The sequence below is a fragment of the Gekko japonicus genome, unplaced genomic scaffold (assembly GCF_001447785.1).
Source record: "Gekko japonicus isolate JY-2015 unplaced genomic scaffold, Gekko_japonicus_V1.1 scaffold898, whole genome shotgun sequence".
NCBI classification, from domain to species: Eukaryota; Metazoa; Chordata; class Lepidosauria; order Squamata; family Gekkonidae; genus Gekko; species Gekko japonicus.
In genome coordinates this window covers 253,082-264,759 of record NW_015160238.1, presented here as the reverse complement: position 1 = coordinate 264,759, position 11,678 = coordinate 253,082, and the positions used below count along the sequence as shown (strand labels likewise).

General features: G+C 39.0%; 1 protein-coding gene across 1 annotated transcript in view; it reads right to left on the bottom strand.

The window, feature by feature from the left end:
• ZMYND8 (zinc finger, MYND-type containing 8) overlaps window positions 1-11,678 on the bottom strand; it is a 105,040-nt gene that overhangs the window by 11,191 nt on the left and 82,171 nt on the right. The window contains exons 15-18 of the mRNA XM_015413097.1: window positions 9,526-9,915; window positions 8,313-8,503; window positions 1,754-1,834; window positions 1-52 (exon numbers count right to left, since the gene is read on the bottom strand). The exon at window positions 1-52 is cut by the window's left edge and continues 30 nt beyond it. Coding sequence (XP_015268583.1) covers window positions 1-52; window positions 1,754-1,834; window positions 8,313-8,503; window positions 9,526-9,915 — 714 coding nt within the window. The remainder of the gene's footprint in view (window positions 53-1,753; window positions 1,835-8,312; window positions 8,504-9,525; window positions 9,916-11,678) is intronic.

Sequence of the window (11,678 nt, the reverse complement as noted above, 5' to 3'; positions counted from 1 at the left end):
CCTGCTGATGTAACCACTGAAGCTTCTCTATTTCAATTCTCAAACGACGAATCTGTGATATCAAAGAGATAATTAGGGCTGTCAGTCACTTAAAGAACCTGAGCTGATTAACATTGCAATGTTTAATAGATCAACTGGTTAAATATGCCTATGAATAAAACAGAAGAAAGCACTTTGTCTTTTGAAAAAAGATATAATGCATATGTCACAGCAGGCACCATCTCAGAAGAAGTACTACCCCCTATATGAGTGAAAAAAACAAATGCCTCTTCAAAAACAGTGCTTGTGAGTCGCGACCCATGGATTTCAAAAAGTTTTTACATTATACCACATAATCAATCAGGGACAACCTTTTTAAACTGAAAGATTTTAAAATGATGACTAATCCATTAACTGTACTGAATAACTCAGCCCTAGAAATAATGTTTAACAAAAGGAAATATATAGGGCTTGTTTCAAAAGTCTAAACTCTTCTAAATTAAACTTTAAAAAGATATAGGGCTAACAAACAATCAGACTGCTGTTTTTAATGAGCTGATTAAAAACAGTATTTTCAGAGAAGGCAGTATTTAAGTACACTTAATAAGCTTCCATTTTCCAGTCATATTCTGCAAATATTCCCATTAAGTTATCTTGCAGGAATCAATGTGGATTTTATGTTAAAATTTAGAAATGATCTGAGGCAGAGGTGAAAACAAGACAGCAGACTTTGGCTTTCTGGTAATTCCAACAGTATACAGAGTTATTCCAGTCTAAATTCACAGACTTCAATCAGTTTAGATTAGAGTAACTGCATAAATCTGCCATGTAGCCTTTCAAAAGAAAATAAAAGACCTTAAAGAAAATTATACTACGAGTTTCAAAAACTTCATCAAGCAGAAAAAGAGCACCCTGCATGAAAATGACTTTCTGGGATGTGTTTAGCTTGGCATACTGTGTAGTATATGGAGCAGGATTAATACATCTGTCTGCATTAATTAAATACTGGATGGCTTAGCTGATGAGATCTGTCATGGCCTTAGAAACATGAGCCTCAACAAAACTGGCTTACAGAAAAATAGCTTTCTTTAACTTCCTTTAAAAGTGAAGTTTGCCTATTAAAATACATCAGGATGAACATGCGAAACTTCAGTTAATCATGAATTGCACACATAACTCCAGGTAACTTGGGACTTCTAATACAGTTGTCATAACACATTCCAATATCTTCCGTTTTCTGCAATTTGAGATGGACATGAATACAGTAGAAGCAGTGCAGGGAGAAAAAATGAGGGATAGGTTTTCCTATTTTTTTCATTTCCCATGTTGAATTTCCAACACAAGATCAAATTCAAGAAACAAAAGCAGATGACATCAGTTCAGTCAATTAAAATGCGAACTGCACCTAAGATAATTTGTTTGTGTAGGCCACTTCAATAAAGGCATTCAGTTTAAAAACAAACGTCCTGGGAAATCTTAGAATAACTAACTGACTTCCATTTCAGAAAGTCATGTTAGTAGAGTCATGTCAGTTGCCGTAGTATTTTATTTATTTAATAAATTATTTATACCCTGTCTTTCTTCTTGGCTCAAGTATGCATAGTCAAGACTACAATAAGTAACAGTTTCCAGCATCCAATCAATAGTTTATATAGTAGTTGCAATCTGATTTAGATAGAGGCAGCTTTAAAAATGCACATTTCTGAGTATGTTTAAATGGTTTTATATTTAAATTTTAAAAAGCCACATGAGATTGGTGACAATTGATACTGACCTCAGCAATCGTACTTCCAGTGGTATTTTTGGAAAGGTCATTGTATATTTCAGTCATTGTTCCTTTTATGGCATCCATCATCTGTTAAAGAACAAAGCCACTTTTTATTACTTAATAATTTTAAAAAATAATTTATTACTGGAAAACTTATTTATGTTAACAGTAGGTCACACATAAATGTGAAATAAAAAGATGTGGCAAGTGTTTCTTTGGGTGGATTTTTGTAAATTTCTAGTTTTCCATTGCACATTGGAGGAAGTGGGATCCAGCCTTTGAATACAAATGCTGTTAACATATATCATTCTAAGCACAACTCCAAGTGCTAATGATAACCTCTAAAGTCTTGAAAGTTTTGAACCGGGATATTAAGAAGCATTTATTCTCATATGAACCTGCTCACCAACTAAGATCTTTTGCTGAAGCCTCTCCATTATGTGGCCTCACCTTCAGAACTTGTGCACATGGGTATTAGAGAACTGCCTCTTCTGTAATGGCACCTTGGTTCTGAACTCCCTCACTACCCAAATTCACCTGGCTACTACCCTATCATCATATCAGTGGTAGCTGAAGTTCATCCTATTCACTCAGGCATTCAGACATATACATCTGGTATAGTTCCGATATATTGCTGGCACCGTTTTACTGTTACTATTTTAATTTTATAGTTTTATTGCTTTTACTTGTAGACCACCTTGTAAGTTATTTTAACAGAAAGATGGGATTAAAATTTTTGTAAAAACAGTGATAAATAAAAATATTCATTTGAATGTTCCCCACATAAAAAGTCACGCATGTAGTAAGCTCTGTAATCTCCTCAGGGAGATTTGTCTCTCCTCTCCTGTTGCCATCTTCCGCTAGTGGGTGAAAACTTTTCTATTTCATTTGACATTCCCTCAATGATCCTTCCTTTCTAACCAATGTTTTAATTACTGTGTTTATGTTTTGTATGTATTTTAACTTTGTTTTTTGCCAGTTTTAATGATGTGTGTTTTAGGAGGGTGGATTTTAATGGTTTTAAAATGTGATTTATCATGTATGCTTTAAATTGTTAGCTGCCTTGGTGGCCCTTGTAAGGACAGAAAGCTGGGATACAATTTTGTAAATAAAATAAATAGCACATGGCAAAGTATTGCCTTGTACCTAATATGTTCATATAATAGAAATGCATATAATGGAAATTCATTCCAGAACGTGAGCATATATACCATGTCCTGAAGCGCTATAATTTAGAATTTAGCCATCACAGAATTTGGCTACACGTGACATTCTCCATGTGAAAAATAACTACTTGTAGTCAAGCTCTGTCTAGGTAAATTCTGAACCTCCTCCAAAGCTGGCAAAGAAAGATGGAGAAAATTGTCCATGGGAGAGGATCATCCACACACACAAAAAAGGGTAACAAGAACTCTGCCTCAAGCAGGTCTCAGAAGAGGCAGCATATAAATTTTATAAATAAACTGCTACCTTTATCTCTCTTTAGCAGCTAATTTTCGCTGATCCTTCCTACCCAGTTTCTAAAATTGTCTGTATGTCTTGATTTCTCATGTCATTTTTCTCGTCATAAATTAAAGCTCTGTCTAAACTCTGTCTCCAGATCAAGACAACTAATATAAGACTTCAGAAGTTAAGTTGACGTTGCTTCATCCAGAGCAGACAGTTGGGAAGATAAAATCTCAAAAGGTACACTTCCATAATTTAAAGAACTGCTAATTGAATGGAAGACAGGGACATCTGAATATGTCTAGGCTACCTTTGTTTTTTGAACAAAGGAAACACAACACAGAAAGAATATGAGGTCTAAGCTGTTTAATTCTCAATTTAAAACCTGAACAAAAATGGGATTACTTACTCATCATCGTTCTTCCCGTTGGACTGCCCTGTGTAGTCTCACTATTGGTTATCGTACGCCAGCTGTAACACATGGGGAAACTTACACAGCAGTATTTTAAACTGGCCACTTATGCACTTAAGGATGATGTTCAGTGAAGCACTTTTTACAGCCTGGCCCATTCATTCATTCTGGAACATCTCCTATTCAGCCTCTGGAAAGGATTTTAGGATGGACATAGGCTATCCCAATTTACTGGCACAACAATGAATGTTACACTAGAGATAGATTCAAGTGGGTAGCTGTGTTGGTCTGAAGCAACAGAACGAAGTTTGAGTCCAATGGCCCCTTTAAGACCAACAAAGTTTTATTCAAGGTATAAGCTTTCATGTGCATGCGCACTTTTTCAGATACACTAGAGATAAGGACTTGTCCAAGGCTAACCAGTAAACTTCAGGACCTAGAAACTGGTCCAAGACCACACTTCTTTCCATATACCACAGTATGTCACTAAGAAATGCAATTGGCCAAGTATGTGGCAACAAGTTTACGGCAGTGGAGCAATTCCTTAGCTCTTTACCCAAAGTACTGATTGTCTTGACTTGCAACAGCTCCATCTTCTTATCAAAACAGCACCAATTACCAGCAAACACAGAAGACTGATGCTTGAACATATATACATCTGAAAAGGTGGGGGGAATCCAATAGAAATAACGCATACAGAATATCAACTAGTGCATCTCAGCATATAGTAAAGTTTGCTTGAATCTAGCTGAAATTCACAGGTCTTTAAGTAACCTATTTAATAGTAATCTGACAGAAACTGTATATCCATATCCCCTCTGAGGCACTTACAGACACTGTGTAACCAGCCATAATTGTTGGCAGGAACTTTCCATACATGTGAGGCTAAGTCCTCTAGACATGCCAAAAACACCCTGCAAACAATCTAAAAGCTACTGATTCATGGGCCTGTCCTGCCAGGCAAGGCTGGATGGAGAACCATTTCCAACATGGGCAAGGCTGGATGGAGAACCATTTCCAAAAAAGGGAAGGGGCAGAACAGTGGGAGAGAGGTATGGAAGCAGAAGGGGCAGAGAAGCAAATTAAGTGTGTGGAGGGAAACAAATGGAAGTGTGGGGAAAGTGGGAGCAGGGGACAAGAAGAATAAAAGCAGGAGAAGCATGACGGGGACAGGAGGGGGATGAAATTTTCCCTCCTCTGGCAGTCCTCCAGGGTTCTAACATGTTACTGTACAAAGCACCCAGGCCCAGAGCTACAGAGGAAGATACAGAGCTATATACCACACATCCTTCTCCAGATTTCCATTTCTCACTTTTTTTGGGAAACAAGATGTCTGTCGTTCCTTTACTTACAAAGATGCAAGGGAAAATGTGCACGCAGTAGCCCACTGGATTGCCTTCCAAGGGATGGGTAAAAGGGAGCTGTAGGAGATGCCTCTTGTCCCAAGGCCGTAAACCTCCTTTCAAATGAATTCATTCTTTGTTTATCCTGTTCCATAACATTCCCTCTCTTTCCTCCTTCCTGTTTGCTTCCACTCTCCCTGAGCTAGATCTATGCTGTTTTTAGATTTTCTCCTCTGTCCGAAGTATGGAATACACTTCTGGTCAGGGCACAAGAGGAGAAACAGTAGCAGAGAACTGTCTCATTCAGCGTAGTAAGCTTTAAAAAAAATTACTGCCATCTACCTTAGCTCAACAGAACTGTGAAAAGAAATAAAGCATCCGACAACATGTGAAGAATGCCTTTAATTCACCCATGTCTTTACCTTCCCTAGAATGTGGATTCAGGCTAAAAGACTGAAAAGAATATAACGCTTGGGGAGGCTTCAATCCCAGAATCTCTCATTCAGAATATGTATAGCATTGTAGAAAGCCAAAGAACTGTTATCCCAACACTTCTCACTACAGAAAAGGCTCTAAATAAGTTTGAGCCAACATTAAATCAGTTCTCAGTGCCAAGACTGAAAATACATCAAAGATACCTCTGGCCATGTAGATTACCTTTTCATCCCTACACTATAAGTATGCATACCTACTACCAGGTCTTAGATCTTAAAGCAGGTGAATTCTTGTTTTTCCTTTTTTTTGTAATTAAGGCACTGGTTATTAATCATCCTTTTCCCCCCCCCCCCCCCCCCCTCCTCCCCCCCCCCCCCCCGCAAATCCACAACTTTCTAAACTCACTGCCAGTCAAATTAGGCAACACTGGACTATATGATTCAATAGCCCTGGTAAAAGGCAACTTCAGATGTGAAATTCAATTCCTACTTCACATACCAATCCAGATTTAGGTCTTCCAAAATCTTTTTAAGAGCAGAACATAAATGTAAGAGTTAATTTTTAAACAGACGTACAATATCATAGCAAATCATTTTCCCTTAAATAACTGATCATATACAATGTTGCAGATTTTGTAAGATAAAGTATTTGTATTTGCTTCATGATTCCTTCAAAGCATTTCCCCCTATTTCATTTTTCTTTTGTGGTCTCATATCATGACACTACTTACAGATGCTAACATTTCAAAGTTTTTTTAAAAAAGAAATCACTAGCAAAACATGAGATGAAGTTCCAAAAGAAAGTATACAAAATTTTTATGAATTATGTAAGGTACTAGGAAAAAGGCCCATTGTGGAGATAAATACAACAGCCTCTAGAAAGAGGCTCTGGGCAGGTGCCCCGGCCTTGGACACTCAGTATCAATTTGCTGTGGCGACCTCAGCAGGGTATAATGATACTGAGTCCACCATTTTCTCCAAGGGAACTGATCTCTGCTACCTACAGAACAGTTGTAATTTTGAGTGATCTCCAGCCCTCACCTGGAGATTGGGAATAGTTGGTTTGGAGGGTGGAGTCTATGGCTTTGTACCTGTCCGAGGTCCCACGCCTCCTGAAACCTCACCCTCTCCAGACTCCATCCCTCACATCTCCAGGAATTTCCCACCTGGAGTTGGCAACCCTATCTCCTGCCCAGCCAATTATCAACCTACCTTTATTTCCCCCTCACTCTTCAGCTTTCCACCCCCACACACCTGCAGCCTCTACCGTGCTCTGAAGCCCTGACTGCTACGTCACATTGGCTGTCATATGGGGGCCACCTCAGCAGCATATAAGGATACAGAGCCCACCATTTTCTCCAGGGGAACTGATCTCTGCCATCAGGAAAGCAGTTATAATTCTGAGTGATCTCCAGCCCTCACCTGGAGATTGGACACATTTTACCTCAGAACAGCAAAACTGTTTAGAATGTTAGAGGCAAAAGCCAATCAAGTCGCATATGCAAACGACCTCTGTGTTCCGAGGCAGAGGCCAATGAGGCTGCATATGCAAATAACCTCTGTGTTCTGACTGGCTATGGGGGGGAGAGGATTAGCAAAATGTTTAGAATGTTGGAGGCAGGACTCAGGCAAAGCAGCCAGTGGATAGGGAGACCCTCTGAATGACAGATCAGAGAGCGAACTGATTTTGGAGCGTGTGGAATGTTCTAGAGAAGTGCCACCACCATTCGGCTTTTATTTATAAGGGAGATAGTTAGATGATAACACATTCATCTCTGACCTTGCCATTCTCCTTCCTACTAAAAGAATTCAGAATGACATATTTCCACTTCTACATTATTGTCACTTGTCAGACATGATCTAGGAGAATGTTTGAGCCCAGTGGCACCTTTAAAACCAACAAAGTTTAATATATGTGAAAGCTGATACCCAGAATTAAACTTTGTTGGTCTTAAAGGTGCCACTGGACTCAAACTTTTTTCTGTTGCTTCAGACCAACACGGCTACCCCACCAGGATCTATGACCTAGGACAGTGGTTCAAATCCCTACTCTGCCATGTAAGCTTCCTGGTTGCCTTTTCATCAGTCATTGTAAGGATGAAATGGAGAATGTTGCAAACTGCTTTGGGTCTCCAGTGAGGAGAACACAGCGGAGTAATAAATGAAGTAAGGAAATAAACTTATCAAAATGCTTAGGGAACGTCTTTGGTACATATCATGTACCTGAATGAAACATTACTACTGACACTGGTGAAGCTGTAATTTGTATTTGCGAAATGCAAAATGGTTTAGTCAGTTGATATAACAGACAGAGACAACCTCTCTGCTTTTAATGGACTGCTGATCAATGGCCATTGTAGAATCTAGGCCCGAAACTTAAAACTTATTCAACAAATTAATAAAGTAACGATAATAATATCAGCTGTTATTTCAGGATGATTTACAAGGCCCATCTTTAGGCCTCTCACCACGAAATCTCTAGCTTTGGACCTGAAAGCACACTATGTGGTAGGGAAGGGAAAAAACTGTAAAAGATAGTAAGTGTAATTATAATTTACAAAAGATCATTATGAAGTGCAAACATACATCCATACAAGATCAGGAATATTAAACATCTGCAACACATTCACACATCTGAGCTGGTTTCTTTCCTACATTCCTGTCCTAAATCCCAAGCTCCTGGGTTTTTTTTGGAAAACAAGAACAAAAAAAAATGGTTGTGCTTCTAGCTATACCTTAGCAGCCAGTTTAAAATATTGCTGTAAAGGTTCTTTCATGTGCTCAAAGGTTAATCCTTATCCATGTGAAAGCAAAGGAACAATTGCTCAGAAGAGCAGATAGCCCACTCTGTTGCACATTAGTGAGTGCATATCCTTCAAGGTAAATTTATTAAAAACAAGTTTGTTTCTTAAAGACAGAAACCAACTTACTTTACTAGTATACTTAGCAATATCTGCAGCCACATCTGCTGAAGCTGTTGCTATTGGCAAGTCTGAATTAACTGAAGATGAAAGTGTACTTGCTGATCCAGAACTGGTTACTATAGAAACAGGCTGAGTGCTTGTAACCAAGGTGATTGTTGATGTTGAAGTACTTTGAGTAATTTCCTTTTGCTGTACAGCTAAGGAGACAAAACATAATTCTACAAGTGAATATTTCTGTGCGTTTGAAAAACCAAAAATGGCAAACCTTTACGAAATATTACGAAACAATCTTTTAACTATATTCTAAACATTTACGTGGGGAATATCTGTGCATGACACTGTGTTAACACCACTCACAGCAATGGTAGCATATCACACTCTGTAACACTATGCAGGCAGAGCTTTCTACTTTACTGAGCCTTCTACTTTTACTGCAATTGCATATGCACGAGGGAAGAAAATCCAAGGACAAGGTAGTTCAGAACTGATTGCATCTTTTAGCCACATAAACCCATAGATTACTAAATCACACCCTGGGTCAGTCACTCTCAGGCCAGCCTACCTCACAGGGCTGTTGTGAGGATAAAATGGAGAAGGAGAGTACGATGAACCAATCATAAAGTTAGTCACCACATTGTTCCCTTCCAACTTTCAATGTTTTTGCAGTTACTCTAAGCACCAATCACAGTATACGTAACTGTTCATGGACATATGTGTGACATTTAAATCTAACACTAATCAGTTCACTACCCAATAGGTTGTGCCAATCACAGTATACGTAACTGTTCTTTATGGACATATGTGTGACATTTAAATCTGACACTAATCAGTTCACTACCCAATAGGTTTATGATACAAGAGGTATAACAATAAATAAGAGATTCTACTTTATAAATACACAATGCAAATCTATCCCAATTATGCCTTACCCCTGAAGTATGTTATTATTTATTTCAAACTAATAAATACTAGTAATGATAGTTTTATATCCCATATTATTATTACCCAGTAAGAAGTTTATCTTTTAATACAGTCAGCATCCCGTTATAATATTCATAAAATAATTAAAAAGTCCGTAAAAGCACGATCTGGTTAAATCCGGTTTAAAGATTCTAAAATACTCTTGAGGACCACACCGCAGCTCATTTTACAGGTTGAAAAAATGGTCTGATGACCCTGAGTACAAGAACCAGTGTGAAAATACAGCAATGGGGAATACCTTTCACTGCCTGTCTTGTCTGGTATCTCGTTCCTTGGGAGGACTGCGGTTGTTGTTGCTGACTCTGTTGTTGTTGTTGTTGTTGTTGTTGCTGCTGCTGCTGCTGCCTTTGTACTTTTTGCATATGCCATTTCTGAGAAGAAGTCTGAAATTTGTTTGAAGAATTCCACACAACCCTCTGGACAGCAGGTGCAGTTTCCTTTGGCAGAAGCAGCCTCTGCTTTTTCACCGGACTCCCAGTAGCTGCAACTGGTGTGCTCACAGCAGAAGTTGTGCTTGTTGTAGCTGTGACACCAGCTGGAGGAGTTTGGGATGCTGATCGAGTAAGCACCTGAGTTTCTGCTGGAGGCTGACTGCTCACACTTGAGGAAGGGGTGGGTTTAGCAGCAACTAAATGCAAAGGAAAAAAGGATACTAACTTTAACAACAATTCTGAATTATCACAGTTAGGTATTACTGGGGAAGGGGGGAGAAGAGTCAAAATTTGTAGAACTTTCCAGAATTGGGAAAGTATTTTACAAATGTAAAAGCTGTAAAAGCTATCTCTTTTCTTCATTGCAGAGAAAAACTGCTGAAGTAACAACACTCTCTCCCTAGATGCTAAAATGACTGAACTGTTGTAACAACATTCTCTCCCTAGATGCTAAAATAACTAAACTGAGGCTTATCCTATTATGGTCATACCATCAGAAGCCAAGAGCTGCTAGAAAAGACAATAATGCTAGGAAAAGTTGAAAGCAGTACACACACACACAAAAAAATACCCGAAATGATATGGACTGATTCAATAAAGGAAGCAACAGCCCTTGGTTTGCAAGATCTAAGCAAGGTTATTAATGATAGGGTGTTTTGGAGGTCATTAATTCATAGGGTCACCATAAGTTGCAAACTTGATGGAACACAACAATTTGTAAGTTGTACTGTATATATACATTTTGCTCCAGGAACTTCTCTCTCTAGCAGCCTTTTCTTTTGACACCTCCATAACCTACTATGAAATATTTTTATTGTCTTGTGTCATTCTGATGGCTTCTAGAGCTGCTTTCTTTTCCTCCACATTCATATATTAGGTCTTGGACATCTTCATTCAGATTATGGAAAGGATAAACAAAAACAATACTGAACTGTGTTCCCTTTCAGAAAAGAAGTCTTGGCACCATAAACACTGGTACTTGATTGTGAGTTTTGTCCCAAAGTCAAAAATCTACTTGAGCCATACTGATATTCAAAATGGCAGCATCAAGAAATCATTTCCATACGGTGCTGCGAACAGACAGGTCTTGGATCGTCTCCGACCTGCCCGTCTCCTCTTCGTTCTCCTTGGAGCTACCCGGCGATTGGGTGAGCTCTGCTTCGCTTCCTGGAGGAAGGCGAAGTGGCAGGGGGCGTTGCCCCCCCGGTAGATGGCAATTGCGGGGGGTGATGCTGGTTTGTCCTGAAGCAGGAACGAAGACTTGGGAGGAACATGGCTTCCGTGTTCCCAGAGCAGCGACCAGCCGTTTTAAAGTATTTAAAGCAAGTAGCACATCGTACTTTGGTTATTTTTTCGCGTATATATATATACAAGACGTTGGAGACTCTGATTTAAGATGCCCCTTTAGTTATCCCCAATTATTTTGTGAAAGCGGCTACGAAAAGTGAGGGGGAGTGACTGTTGCGCAGAAACGGAGAAGAGGGGCAAGGAAATAGAAAATGCATGCCTGACTCTAAAGTATTTGCCAACTAGAGTAAGAATGGTGGGAAAAGTGAAAGAAATCTGCTGAATGTTATGCCAAAAGGATTGGGGAACTTAAGTAAATGGTGTGTAACAAGGCTATATTTGAGAAAGTTACTTAAGGAGGAGTGAGAAAATGGCGGCGGTGGCAGAAGAGGATGAGGATGATTTGGATTTAAATATACAAATCGAAGACCTTACTATTGAACAATTCAAAAAGTTTTTGGAAGAAACAATTAAACAAGCAGTAACAACAGCCTTTAAAAATCTGCTTGAAGTACCACAGGCTTTACATCCAGAGAAGGAAAACAATGAGGAAATGGAGCAACCCTCGCAAGTGTTAGAACAACAGGATTATGGTCAGGAGAAGAAGCCATTGGATAGCCAGCCTTTAAATACAGAAAAGATATCTCAGAAACCTGAACTTTATATAAGACAC